This window comes from Mustelus asterias, chromosome 5 (genome assembly GCF_964213995.1).
Source record: "Mustelus asterias chromosome 5, sMusAst1.hap1.1, whole genome shotgun sequence".
Classification (NCBI taxonomy): domain Eukaryota; kingdom Metazoa; phylum Chordata; class Chondrichthyes; order Carcharhiniformes; family Triakidae; genus Mustelus; species Mustelus asterias.
The window spans coordinates 132,418,703-132,434,029 of NC_135805.1; the positions used below are offsets into that span (position 1 = coordinate 132,418,703).

General features: G+C 45.4%; 1 protein-coding gene across 1 annotated transcript in view; it reads left to right on the forward strand.

Moving 5' to 3' along the window:
- Nucleotides 1-8,678: 8,678 nt before the first annotated feature.
- Nucleotides 8,679-15,327, forward strand: part of LOC144494162 (uncharacterized) — a 397,513-nt gene continuing 390,864 nt past the window's right edge. Inside the window, exons 1-4 of the mRNA XM_078213764.1 lie at nt 8,679-8,796; nt 9,928-10,203; nt 11,230-11,310; nt 12,396-12,494. Of these exons, the coding sequence (XP_078069890.1) occupies nt 8,746-8,796; nt 9,928-10,203; nt 11,230-11,310; nt 12,396-12,494 (507 nt within the window). The 5' untranslated portion in view covers nt 8,679-8,745. The remainder of the gene's footprint in view (nt 8,797-9,927; nt 10,204-11,229; nt 11,311-12,395; nt 12,495-15,327) is intronic.

Below are 15,327 nucleotides of genomic sequence, written 5' to 3' on the forward strand. Positions count from 1 at the left end.
ACCCAGTCTGCAGGTGCAACAGGTGATCAAGAAGGCAAATCGGATGTTGGCCTATATCACAAGGGGGATAGAATATAAAAGCAGAGATGTCTTGCTGCATCTGTACAGGGCATTGGTGAGGCCGCAGCTGGAATACTGTGTGCAGTATTGGTCCCCTTATTTGCGGAAGGATATATTGGCCTTGGAGGGAGTGCAGAGAAGGTTCACCAGGTTGATACCAGAGATGAGGGGTGTTGATTATGAGGAGAGACTGAGCAGATTGGGTTTGTATTCGTTGGAATTTAGAAGGCTGAGGGGGGATCTTATAGAGACCTATAAGATAATGAAGGGGCTGGATAGGGTAGAGATGGAGAGATTCTTTCCACTTAGAAAGGAAACTAGAACTAGAGGGCACAGCCTCAAAATAAAGGGGGGTCAGTTTAGGACAGAGTTGAGGAGGAACTTCTTCTCTCAGAGGGTGGTGAATCTCTGGAATTCTCTGTCCACTGAAGTGGTGGAGGCTACCTGGTTGAATATGTTTAAATCACGGATAGATGGATTCCTGATCGGTAAGGGAATTAGGGGTTATAGGGATCAGGCGGGTAAGTGGGACTGATCCACTTCAGATCAGCCATGATCTTATTGAATGGCGGGGCAGGCTCGAGGGGCTAGATGGCCTACTCCTGCTCCGATTTCTTATGTTCTTATGTTCTTATGTTTACACCACCTGATGACAGAGCACAGAAATGAATCGGTTGGACTGCACTGATGCTGTCAAAATGCAATGCCGTATCGAGAACACGCAAACCATGTCCAGGCTACTTGTAACTGTCACTAGAATGGTTTGTCATTTCCTTGGCAGTGTGAAATGACCCACTTTTTTCAGTTTCTATCTTGCCGAGGTTTCTAAGAAAGTCTGCCAATGCCTCTACTTTCTCAGGAGACTAAGGAAATTTGGCATGTCTGCTACGACTCTCAATAGCTTCTTCTTGGTATGGCTCCTGCTTTGTCCAAGACCGCAAGAAACTACAAAGGGTTGTGAATGAAGCTCAGTCCATCACTTAAACCAGCCTCCCATCTATTGACACTGTCTACACTTCCCGCTGCCTCGGAAAAGCAGCCAGCATAATCAAGGACCTCTCTTCCACCTTCTTCCGTTGAGAAAAAGATACAAAAGTCTGAGGTCACGTATCAACCGACTCAAGAACAGCTTCTTCCCTGCTGCCATCAGACCTTTGGACCTAGCTCGCATTAAGTTGACCTTTCTCTGCACCCTAGCTATGATTGTGACACTACATACTGCACACTCTCCTTTCCTTCTCTATAAACGGTATGCTTTTTCTGTATAGCAGAAAACAGTACTTTTCACTGTATGTTACTACATGTGACAATGATAAATCAAATCAAAAAGTCTTGTTGCTGTGGGCAGTAATTTGATTGGTTGTCACTCACCTTCTTTGGATAGCTCTTTCCGAGAACCAACACAGACACTTTGAACCAAATGGCCTCTTTCTGTGCTGTTTCATTCCATCAGTCTATGATTTTTACACCATGTACCAAAAATACAAATTGCATTTTAAAAAAATTATTTCCATTCTGCCTTAAATACATTTTATGTCTGGCTCCTGCAGAATATCTCAGCATGAGAAAAGTGGGATATAAAATTGTCCTGGGCTCATTCATTGTCATCCAAGACAGATTTATAACCTGATGAATAGGCACAAGCAGATATGATGTTTTTTTGGAAGGCTGTTGTCATATAATTTATTGAGGTTTATTGTTTGCAGCAACTCTGAAAATCTGATGCAACATAGTATAACTATTTTTATACATCTAACATCTTCGGAGGTGTAGCCAATGGATGGCTTTTTCTTCATTCCCGGGAATGAAAAGCTTGACGTATGCGGAGCATTTGCGGACTCTAGGTCTGTACTCGATGGAGTTTAAAAGGATGAGGGGGGATCTCATTGAAACTCACAGAATACTGAAAGACCTGGATAGAGTGGACATGGGGAAGATGTTTCCATTAGTAGGAGAGACTAGGGATCCGAGAGCACAGTCTCAGAGTAAAGGGACGACTCTTTAGAACCGAGATGAGGAGGAATTTCTTCAGCCAGAGGGTGGTGAATCTATAGAATTCATTGCCACAGAAGGCAATGTATCTCTGTATTTAAGTCAGAGATAGATAGGTTCTTGATTGGTAAGGGGATCAAAGGTTACAGGGAAAGGGCGGGAGAATGGGGTTGAGAAACTTCCCAGCCATGAATCGGAGTATCGAGTATAAAAGTTGGAGTGTTATGGTAAGGTTATATAAGGCATTGGTGAGGCCGAATTTAGAGTACTGTGTACAGTTTTGGTCACCTAGTTACAGGAAGGATGTAAATAAGGTTGAAAGAGTGCAGAGAAGGTTCACAAGGATGCTGCCGGGACTTGAGAAGCTGAGTTACAGAGAGAGATTGAATAGGTTGGGACTTTATTCCCTGGAGTGTAGAAGAATGAGGGGAGATTTGATAGAGGTGTATAAGATTTTGATGGGTGAATGCAATAGAGTGAATGCAAGCAAGCTTTTTCCACTGAGGCTAGGGGAGAAAAAAACCAGAAGGCATGGGTTAAGGGTGAAAGGAGAAAAGTTTAAAGGGAATATTAGAGGGGGGCTTCTTCACGCAGAGAGTGGTGGGAGTGTGGAATGAGCTGCCGGATAAAGTAGTAAATGTAAGGTCACTTTTAACATTTAAGAAAAACTTGGACGGGTTTATGGATGAGAGGGGTGTGGAGGGATATGGTCCAAGTGCAGGTCAGTGGGACTAAGCATAAAATGGTTCGGCACAGACAAGAAGGGCCAAAAGACCTGTTTCTGAGCTGTAATTTTCTATGGTTCTATGAATGGCAGAGCAGACTCAATGGACCAAATGGTCTATTCTGCCTCGATATGGTCTTATGGTTCATTAGGAATTACAATTTCGATGCAGTGATAACCTTTGTCTGACAGTGAAGGGTTGGGTTGTGGTCCCAATGGGGAAATGGCCCAAACAGGAGGATGGGCAAGGGACAGCGTTGCAATATCATAGCCATAATCCAGTCTTTGTGAATGTTGCTGCTCACTGTAATCATGCGAATGGGAAAAACGCCATTGTGGCAAGTGACATACATTGCCACAGTCCTGAACTGCCTTCTGAGGCACACCTTACCCTTGCAACTACCTGCTGAGAACTTTGCTTGTATCATGAGAGCTTAATGATGTTTTCAATTAATTATTCTGGTGTAACAGCCCAGAAGAAACAATAATGTACCTGACTGTGGAATGCCATTTTCACCCATAGCTCTTCCAATTCTCATCTTCATTTGTTAAGAGGACATGGGCAGCACGGTAGCACAGTGGTTAGCACTGCTGCTTCACAGCTCCAGGGACCTGGGTTCGATTCCCGGCTTGGGTAACTGTCTGTGTGGAGTTTGCACATTCTCCTCGTGTCTGTGTGGGTTTCCTCCGGGTGCTCCGGTTTCCTCCCACAGTCCGAAGATGAGCGGGTTCGGTTGATTAGCCATGCTAAAATTGCACCTTAGTGTCCTGGGATGCGTAGGTTAGAGGGATTAGTGGGTAAATATGTAGGGATATGGGGGCAGGGCCTGGGTGGGATTGTGGTCGGTGCAGACTCGATGGGCCAAATGGCCTCTTTCTGCACTGTAGGGTTTCTAGATTTCTATGATTTCCAGACGGGATTAAGAGGTTCCAAGGTCCTGGGCCTCAGGGGCTGTTCTGCAAACCCCCCTCCTTCACCCCCAATCAGCCTCCATTCTTGATCGATAGATTGATGTTGATAAACAATAATGTAAAGGGCTACGGGGGGAGTGAATGTGAAAGACATTGAAGTGTCCAATCAGTCACTACCATATTAAATGGCACAGCAGGCTTGACGGGCTGAATGGCCGACTCCTGCTCCAATGATCCACTGAAATATAAGCGTGTGGTAAAATGCATGAAGAAGTTAATCCATGGAATACCTGCATGTGGCGTTCCCGATAGTCAGAGGTCTCACAACACCAGGTTAAAGTCCAACAGGTTTATTTGGCAGCACTAGCTTTCGGAGTCTCAGGCTCCTTCATCAGGTGAGTGAGGACTTGTGTTCACAAACAGGTCATATACAGTCACAAACTCAATTTACAAAATAATGGTTGGAATGCGAGTCTTTACAGGTAATCAAGTCTTAAAGGTACAGACAATGTGAGTGGAGAGAGGGTTAAGCACAGGTTAAAGAGATGTGTATTGTCTCCAGGCAGGACAGTTAGTGAGATTTTGCAAGCCCAGGCAAGTCGTGTGGGTTACAGATAGTGTGACATGAACCCAAGATCCCGGTTGAGGCCATCCTCATGTGTGCGGAACTTGGCTATCAATTTCTGCTCAGCGATTCTGCATTGTTGTGTGTCGTGAAGGCCGCCTTGGAGAACGTTTACCGAAAGATCAGAGGCTGAATGCCCGTGACTGCTGAAGTGTTCCCCGACTGGAAGGGAACACTCCTGCCTGGTGATTGTCGAGCAGTGTTCATTAATTCGTTGTCGCAGCGTCTGCATGGTTTCCCCAATGTACCATGCCTCGGGACATCCTTTTCTGCAGCGTATCAGATAGACAACGTTGGCCGAGTCGCAAGAGTATGTACCGTGTATCTGATGGATGGTATTCTCATGTGAGATGATGGCACATCTTGCAGAGGTTGCTGTGGCAGGGTTGTGTGGTGTCGTGGTCACTGTTCTCCTGAAGGCTGGATAGTTTGCTGTGGACAATGGTCTGTTTGAGGTTGTGCAGTTGTTTAAAGGCAAGAAGTGGGGGTGTGGGGATGGCCTTGGCGAGATGTTCGTCTTCATCGATGAGATATTGAAGGCTCCAGAGATGATGTCGTAGCTTCTCTGCTCCGGGGAAGTACTGGACGATGAAGGGTACTCTATCCACCGCGTCCCGTGTTTGTCTTCTGAGGAGGTCAGTGCGGTTTTTCGCTATGGCACATCGGAACTGTTGATCGATGAGTCAAGTGCCATATCCTGTTCTTATGAGGATGTCTTTCAGTGTCTGTTGCGATCCTCCTCATCTGAGCAGATCCTGTTTATACGGAGGGCTTGTCTGTAGGGGATGGCTTCTTTAACGTGTTTAGGGTGGAAGCTGGAGAAGTGGAGCATTGTGAGGTTATCCATGGGCTTGCAGTACAGTGAAGTGCTGAGGTGACCGTCCTTGATAGAGATGCGTTTGTCCAAGAATGGAACTGATTCTGGAGAGTAGTCCATGGTGAGTCTGATGGTGGGATGGAACTTGTTGATGTCATCATATAGTTGTTTCACTGATTGTTCACCATGAGTCCAAAGGAAGAAAATGTCATTGATGTATCTAGTGTATAGCATCGGTTGAAGGTCCTGTACGGTGAAGAGGTCTTGTTCGAACCTGTGCATTAAGACTTTGGTAAATTGAGGTGCGAATTTGGTCCCCATGGCTGTTCTGTGTGTCTGGATGAAGAACTGGTTGTTGAAGGTGAAGACATTGTGGTCCAGGATGAAGTGGATGAGTTGTAGAATAGAGTTGTAGAATTCTACTGCCTCCCAAAGATACACAAGGCCAACACATCCGGCCATCCCATCGTATCAGGCAATGGGACCCTGTGCGAGAACCTCTCCGGCTACATCGAGGGCAGCCTGAAACGCATTGTACAAAGAACCCCCAGCTTCTGTCGTGACATACGGACTTCCGACTGAAACTCAGCACACATGGAGCAGTTGAACCAGGAGCACTCCACGTCACAATGGATGTCTCGGCACTCTACACCAGCATCCCCCACGACGATGGCATTGCTGCAACTGCCTCAGTACTCAACGCCGACAACTGCCAATCTCCAGATGCAATTCTACAACTTATCCGCTTCATCCTGGACCACAACGTCTTCACCTTCAACAACCAGTTCTTCACCCAGACACACGGAACAGCCATGGGGACCAGATTCGCACCTCAATATGCCAACATCTTTATGCACAGGTTCGAACAAGACCTCTTCACCGCACAGGACCTTCAACCGATGCTATACACTAGATACATCAATGACATTTTCTTCCTTTGGACTCATGGTGAACAATCACTGAAACAACTATATGATGACATCAACAAGTTCCATCCCACCATCAGACTCACCATGGACTACTCTCCAGAATCAGTTCCATTCTTGGACGCACGCATCTCCATCAAGGACGGTCACCTCAGCACTTCACTGTACCGCAAGCCCACGGATAACCTCACAATGCTCTACTTCTCCAGCTTCCACCCTAAACACGTTAAAGAAACTATCCCCGATGGACACGCCCTCCGTATACACAGGATCTGCTCAGATGAGGAGGATCGCAACAGACACCTACAGGTGCTGAAAGATGCCCTCATAAGAAAAGGATATGGGGCTCGACTCATCGATCGACAGTTCCGACGTGCCACAATGAAAAACCGCACCGACCTCCTCAGAAGACAAACATGGGACACGGTGGACAGAGTACCCTTCGTCGTCCAGTACTTCCCTGGAGCAGAGAAGCTACGACATCTTCTCCGGAGCCTTCAACATGTCATCGATGAAGACGAACATCTCACCAAGGCCATCCCACACCCCCACTTCTTGCCTTTAAACAACTGCACAACCTCAAACAGACCATAGTCCGCATCAAACTATCCAGCCTTCAGGAGAACAGTGACCACGACACCACACAACTCTGCCACAGCAACCTCTGCAAGACGTGTCAGATCATCGACACGGATGCCATCATCTCACGTGAGAACACCATCCACCAGGTACACGGAACATACTCTTGCGACTCGGCCAACATTGTCTACCTGATACGCTGCAGGAAAGGATGTCCCGAGGCATGGTACATTGAGGAGACCATGTAGACGCTACGACAACGAATTAATGAACACTGCTCGACAATCACCAGGCAAGAGTGTTCCCTTCCAGTCGGGGAACACTTCAGCAGTCACGGGCATTCGGCCTCTGATCTTTGGGTAAGCGTTCTCCAAGGCAGCCTTCACGACACACAACAACGCAGAATCGCTGAGCAGAAACTGATAGCCAAGTTCCGTACACATGAGGACGGCCTCAACCAGGATCTTGGGTTCATGTCACGCTATCTGTAACCCCCATGACTTGCCTGGGCTTGCAAAATCTCACTAACTGTCCTGCCTGGAGACAATACACATCTCTTTAACCTGTGCTTAACCCTCTCTCCACTCACATTGTCTGCACCTTTAAGACTTGATTACCTGTAAAGACTCGCATTCCAACCATTATCTTGTAAATTGAGTTTGTGTCTGTATATGACCTGTTTGAGAACACAAGTCCTCACTCACCTGATGAAGGAGCTTGAGACTCCGAAAGCTAGTGCTGCCAAATAAACCTGTTGGACTTTAACCTGGTGTTGTGAGACTTCTTACTGTGCTTACCCCAGTCCAATGCCGGCATCTCCACGGCATTCCTGATAAACAGAATCATGTCCTAATGTACTGTGAAACTGTTGTCCTGACTGAGGCTCCAAATGACTGTGGTTAGCACTGCTGCCTCACAGCGCCAGGGACCCGGGTTCATTTCCGGCCTCGGGTCACTGTCTGTGTGGAGTTTGCATGTTCTCCCCGTGTCTGTGTGGGTTTCCTCCGGGTGCTCCGGTTTCCTCCCACAGTCCGAAAGATCTGTTGGTTAGGTGCATTGAGCATACTAAATTTTCCAAACAGGCGCTGGGGTGTGGCGACTAGAGGGTTTTCACAGTAACTTCATTGCGGTGTTAATGTAAACCTATGTGTGACACTAATAAATAAACATTAAAAAATCGGGTTGTGAAACCTCAGAATTTGAGCATTGAAATTAATGATGAAAATGTGTCGCTGTTCATTCACTAACAAATTCTGCTTAAATGGTATCCCTTTTTGCCACGTGCTGGTTATTACTGAAAGATTGATAGCAATGTCTCCCAATGACAGGTCCAGCAGTCATAGGAATAGGAGTGGGCCATTCAGCTCCTCAAGTCAGTTCCACCATTCAATACAGGAGGAGGCGATGGCCTCGTGGTTTTAATCTAGAAACTCAGCTAATGTTCTGGGGACCCGGGTTCGAATCCCACCACGGCAGATGGTGGAATTTGAACTTAATAAAAAATATCTGGAATTAAGAATCTACTGATACCCATGGAATCATTGTTGATTGTTGGAAAAAGCCATCTGGTTCACTAATGTCCTTTAGGGAAGGAAATCTGCTGTCCTTACCTGGGAAATCTGCCTTCTGGCCAACATGTGACTCCTGAGCCACAGCAATGTGGCTGATGATTAACTGCCCTCTGAAATGGCCTAGCAAGCCACTCAGTTCAAGGGCAATTAGGGGGATGGGAAATACATGCTGGCCAGCCAGTGACGTCCATGTCCCACGAATGAATAAAAAATAAATTAGATCATGACTGATGTGTATCTTAACTGCATCTACCTGCCTTGGTTCTGTAACCATGTGCCTAATAAAAATGTTAGTTTGAAATTTTCCAAGTGAAATAACCATGAACTAAAACAGTTCATTGAACATTATGTTGGACACATCATGCAGTTATGCCTCACTGCCACTTTTCAGACACACATTCCTATGAGGAGATTTCTAATTAATCCATCCATTGCCGATTGATTCATTGATCTATCATCCTTCCAGGCAGATTTTCCCAAGAGGATTGCCAGAGGAGTTTTCTTTTGTTGCCACGTTTCGTTTGAAGAGAACCACCAAAATGGAGCATTGGCATCTCTGGCAGATCACAGATCAGTCTGGCAATGTACAGGTAAGCAGAAAGCTTCCATCAAACCTTCTCCAGTGAATAAAATGGGAAATCTGAAACAAAACCACTAGTTATAGAAACCCCCAGCGTGTCTGTGGGGAGAGAACAGAAGAGGTTAAAATTTGATTTGCAAACTCCTCCTCTAAACTCGGTCACCTTGAGTTGTTTGTGACAAGATGGGGGGTTTTACCTAGAGCTGGCACAGGGGATAGTGGGGTTGGAAGAGACGTACACAAGGAGATGCAAACTGAGGGATACAAGGAAAACGCCAGTGTTGGCCTCAACATTGATGGACATTCTGGGAGTAGACAAACTCGTGCAGATGTCACAGCCAAGAGATTGCCAATGAATAAGGACGGGAAAGTTTGTGGTGAAAGAGAGCAAGACGATTCAGATGTGGTAAGAGGAGTTAACTGGTGATGGAAGTTATCATTGTTACCATCCCATGGATTGTCATTTTTCACCCAGCTTTGGGGTGAAGAATCATGAACTCTGTTAACACTCTGTGTACCTGAGAGATGTAGATCCATCTGAGGAGTCTGCAGTCAGATAATATAAGCCATTTTTGTATTGGACTGGTATGTCAATGTTAAAAATCTAGTGAGAATCCATAATTTGCCTCGTGGTCTTCTGATAGGGCTGAACTTTACAGCCTAACTATAACCGTCTGGCACCCACATAGATGGCCATTGAGAGTCTAGACAATAAGCCCCACCTGTCTGCCCATGGGAGATACGGCAAATTCAATCCTGTCCATCCCCTCAAGCTTTTAGTGAATACTGATCATTTATGTGAAGCAGGATTGAGACATCGGCCCATTTCCTCTGTAGGCCACTGGCTCAAAAGCCATTTGTAACATCCGCACTGCCTGTCCGAGAGTCACCTCACCGCACACTGATCAACAATGCCATGTTGAGCTTGAATAGACTGGAGATTACACAGCATTTTGCAATGCAACAGAATTCAAGTTGCTTTTCCACTGTCACAGGGTGAAGCTCACTACCCCACCGCCAACCCACATTCCTAACCAATAGATTTTAAATCTCACCTTGAATTGGCTATCATATCTTGCCCAGCTGAGGACTTAATTATCTATACACCTGCAAGCTAACATCTCTCCTATTCTTCCTTCAGGTCGCCATCTCTATCGATGGAAGCAGAAAGCTGGTGGAATACAGCGCCAAGGGGCCCTTGGGAAAAACTTTGCATTTGACATTCAAGAAGCGGGAATTGAGCTCTCTGTTCGACCGGCAGTGGCACAAGTTGGCGATTAATGTGAAGTCCGGGTCAGTGTCTCTTTACAAAGACTGTAAGCTGGTTGACAGTAAGCGAAGTGAAGAGATGGAAAGCATAGATACCCATGGGGAGACGGCAATTGGCGTCCGTGTTAGTGATGGGACACCGGTGGATGTAAGTGTTTGTAAACCATCAGAGGACTTTGATTTTTGAATGAAGTTAAACATAGAAACTAGAAGCAGGAGTCGGCCATTCAGCCCTTCAAGGCATCTCTGCCGTTCATTTTGATCATGGCTGATCATCGAATTCACTATCCTGATCCCCCCTTCCTCCCATATCCCTTGATCCCTTTAGCACCAAGAGCTATATCTAATTTCTTCTTGTAATCAGACACCATTTTAGCCTCAACTACTCTCTATGGTAGTGAATTCCACACATTCACCACTCTCTCGGTGAAGAAATTTCCCCTCACCTCAGTTCTAAAAGATTTACTCCTTATCCTCAAACTATGGACAATCCTCAAATTATGAGCCATTTTTCTATGACTATTCAAATTTAATTGACATTAAAATGGAGAATCCATAATGCGAATTTAAATTGGTTGATGTTGTGCACATACTGTCTGTCTCTTTAAGACAGTAAGAGTTTTAACAACACCAGGTTAAAGTCCAACAGGTTTATTTGGTAGCAAATGCCATTAACTTTCGGAGCCCTGCTCCTTCGTCAGATGGAGTGGAATTATATCCACTCCATCTGACGAAGGAGCAGGGCTCCGAAAGCTAATGGCATTTGCTACCAAATAAACCTGTTGGACTTTAACCTGGTGTTGTTAAAACTCTTACTGTATTTACCCCAGTCCAATGCCGGCATCTCCATGTCTTTAAGACAGTACAGCAGAAGGGGGGTCACCTGACTTGAGGGACCAATGGGAACTGAGAGTGAGTGATCACCCCAAAGGGTGAAGTCCTTTCTCGGTTAGAAAACATCTGGCAGCCATGCAATAGAGGCTGGAGCACTCTTCCAGGCAGCCTGGAGCTTCAACCTCCTGTAAGTAGTTCTTGTTATTAATAGACACCTTTTTGTTCCTAATAAAGTCCGCAGCCTCTTGACGACGTCTGAAGTGTGCCACACTATTACAGTTGGCTGAGGTGGGATTGAAAGGAAAATCTACAATAATCTGTTTCTGACATCTCTATATAGTTTGACCTTCAACGGATAATGGTTTACTGCAGTCCTCAATTAATACAACTGGAGACCTGCTGTGGAATACCAGGTGGTCTGGTAAGTTTCATTCTTTTAACCAATTTATTCAGGTTGAGTTTATTCCCAGATAGATCACCGGGTAAATACTTAATTCTTATTTGTTAGCTTATTATCAGAACTCTGAAGCAGCTATAGTTGTGCATAAGGTTCACACCGGTGATAGGAGCAACATATTGCACTGTAGGGCACAGTTTGTCTCCATTTACTTTGTTCAGACCCCCCAATGATTTTGAACACATCTATCAAATCTCCTGTTAGCTTTCTCTTCTCCAAGGAGAACAGCCCCAGTTTCTCCAATCTATCTTCAGAACTGAAGTTCCTCATTACTGGAACCAGTCTTTTCTTTTATGTTATTAGTGTCACAAGTAGGCTTACATTAACACTGCAATGCAGTTACTGTGATAATCCCCTAGTCGCCACACTCCGGCACCTGTTCGGGTTCACTGAGGGAGAATTTAGCATGGCCAATCCACCTAACCAGCACGTCTTTCGGACTGTGGGAGGAAACCGGAGCTTCCGGAGGAAACCCACGCAGACACGGGGAAAATGTGTAATTGCTGATCCAAGCCGGGAATCGAACCTGGGTCCCTGGTGCTGTGAGGCAGCAGTGCTGACCACTGTGCCACCGTGCCGCCTGTAAAGATTCTCATGAATCTTTTCTGCACTCTCTCCAATACCTTCTCACTTTTCCTAAATAGCGGCTCCCATTACTTTCCAATTCATTTCTGTCCTCTCCCACATCAGTTTTAACATTCAGTCCAAAGTTTTCCATCTCCTCCTCTCCCCCTAAATTCTGTCGCTTCCTTTAATTATCTTCAACCCTTAGTTCCATTGACGCTGCAGTATTCTGCTCCTATCACCAGGGTGCACTTCATACACATCCATATCTGCTTTGGAACTCCATTAGTGTTATGGTACCTTTTAAAAAGGATCAGTGTGTTGTGGCACATTGAGAGTGGTTTGAGCAAGGGGCATATCACAGGGTAAAGTACAAGCTTCAACTAGTAGGAATGAAGTAGTGTTGATAAATGAAAAGAATTGTATTACATAACTGTTTATTGCGTTGTATGAGTGAAAGGTAACATATTAATATCTATCCCCAGTGCTCACCCGACGATGACTTCCCTCCATCTATCATGACATCAAAGAATCTTATGAGACAGACATCCACACAATCAAAACCCAAAAGTGACAATCAGAAGGTGAGGCTGCAGGATTTTCCCTCTGGCTGGAACGTTACAAACTGCTTGGATGGTGTTTACTTCAAGTTGTCGTATTTTCAGATCATAGTATTCCAAGAACTTTACTGGGAGCAGCTCGAGAGCAGAGTAGTCTGAACCAGGCTTTTCCCAACAGGGTTCTGTGGAACCAGAGAGTTCTGTTGGATACGTCCAGGGTTCCACAGCAGACCAGGCTGACGTATAAAATTATCAAAATGCTAAGAGCCAGACTTTCGACATGGGTAGGATGGCTATAGAGGGATATGGGCCAAATGCAGGCAATTGGGACTAACTTAGTGCTTAAACATAGGGGTGGCATGGACAAGTTGGGCCGAAGGGCCTGTTTCCATGCTGTAAACCTCTATGACTCTCAGCTGTTTGTCTAAGCTGGTTTCTTCCTGCATTGGCTGCTCTAAACTCTGTAGTGAGCCAATGAGCAGCCAATGCAGTGACTAGCCAGCTTTGATTGGACACTGCTGGAAGCAGCAGGAAAGAAAGTCCTCAATGGCCAGAGGTGTATGTGTGATATGAGAATTCAACCCACCAGCCACACTACTAATATTAAACAAAATCATTCCCCGCCATTAAAAATGATACAAAGAAGGTAAGTACTTTGTATAAGATAATTTTTTGATCATAATCAATGTATACATGTTAGAAATAGAAAAACTTCCATAAATTTGCATTTGTGTGTTTGTACTTAATGTACAAAAGCATTCAATTATTTGGGGGTTCAGCTCTTCAACGCAATAAGAATGTTTTTCAGGAATTCCATCAGTACTCTTGGGAGCTCAGAAGGGTTCCACGGCTGGAAAGGTTTGGGGAACCCTGGTCTAAGCAGTTCCAGTAAACTGATGGGTACAATTACCAACATGATTCCTTGAATTTGACCAAACAGTGGGTCAACAAGGGAAGCTTATACATGAACTGTTAAGTATTAAGTTTGTTTATTGTCACAAGTAGGCTTACATTAACATTGGAATGAAGTTACTGTGAAAATCACCTAGTTGCCACACTCCGGCGCCTGTTCGGATACACTGAGGGAGAATTTAGCATGGCCAATGCACCTAACCAGCACCTCTTTCGAACTATGGGAGAAATCTGGAGCATCGGAGGAAACCCACGCTGACATGAGGAGAACGTGCAGACTCCGCACAGACAGTGACCCAAACTGGGAATCGAACATGGGTCCCTGGCGCTGTGAGGCAGCAGTGCTAACCACTGTGCCACCATGCTGCCCTCACACTAGTGTTTGAAGTTACCAAACAGTTTTCCCCACTGTTTGCTGCTTCTCCTGAGGCTTTCATTTGCTGCATCAATGTGCCTGCATGGTCTTTTGACCCATGCACTGCTTACTAAGTGAAATGGCCCTTTTGTGGAGTAGGTGCTTTGAACCTTAACATTGAAGCTGGTCGATCACTAGACTGCTTCAGTAGGTAGTCAAAAGTCACCCATATTGGTGGGCACTGGCTTCAAATATAGTTCCGAGCAGGCAAGGATGACTCGGTTTCCTCTCCCAAGGACATTAATGAGTCAGCGAAGTTATTACAGGTTCCTGGACATTCCTTATTGAATAATAACTTTTATTTTTTTTGATCAAAATAGAAAAGCTGAACTCAAATGCAGCTGCCACATAATGGGATTTGTACTCGCATTGTTTAAATTGTCAACACGGGCTAATTACCAACCCTGTAACATAAACAATGCCTTACACATACCAGAGGGCTGAATAGCTGTGTAAGACATACTGGAGAGAATGTTATCAATGCACAACTGGTGTGGTGATGGATGTCAAGGTTCAGTGTGTGAGTGGCACCCTAGGTGAGAGGGCAATGCCCAGTAGGAACAGCTAATTCAGTTTGTGAGTGCGTTGGGTTGTGCTTGAGGAGTGGCATGGTGGCACACTGGTAACGCTGCTGCCTCACAGCGCCGGGGACCTGGGTTCGATTCCTGGCTTGGGTAACTGTCTGTGTGGAATTTGCATGTTGTCCCCGTGTCTGCATGGGTTTCCTCCCACAGTCCAAAGTTAGGTTGATTGTCCATACTAAATTCTCCCTCAGTGTACCCAAACAGGCGCCCGAGTGTGGTGACTATGGGATTTTCACAGTAACTTCATTGCAGTGTTAATGTAAGCCTACTTGTGACGAATGAATAAAACTTTTAAACATATGCCTATCCTTGTAAAGCAAAATACAGTTGTGAATTTTAATCCAACATTGGAAGATCGAAGTGAAAACGTACTGTGGAATTCATCACTGTATTACTCTGGCCCATTGACTAATTTTTAGTATGGATAAAGGGTGCTTTGGGAGCCCAAGAGTAATTAGGAAGAGTGACCCAGTGATGGCATGGTGTCCCAGTGTTTAGCATTGCTGCCTCACAGCGTCAGGGACCCAAGTTTAATCCCGGCCTTGAGTCACCACCTGTGTGGAGTTTGCACATTCTCCCTGTGTCTGCATGGGTTTCCTCTGGGTGCTTCGGTTTCCTCCCACAGTCTAAAGTTAGGTTGACGGCCATGCTAAATTGATGCTAGTGTCAGGGGGATTAGCAGGGTAAATGTGTGGGGTTACGGGAATGGGGTCTGAGTGGGATTGTGGTTGGTACAGACCCGATGGACCGAATGGCCGCCTCTTGTACTGTAAGGATTCTATGACCCTGCGTTTTGCTTTATGAGGAGCATGGAGTGGAGTTGTGGCTTCATACCAGGTCACGAATATCAAAAGCTTAACGTAAGTTCAAGAACATGACAATGGGCCATAAATCGCAAGGTGCAAGACTGAATCTGGTTCAGTGAAATTGCTGGAGTTATAAATGA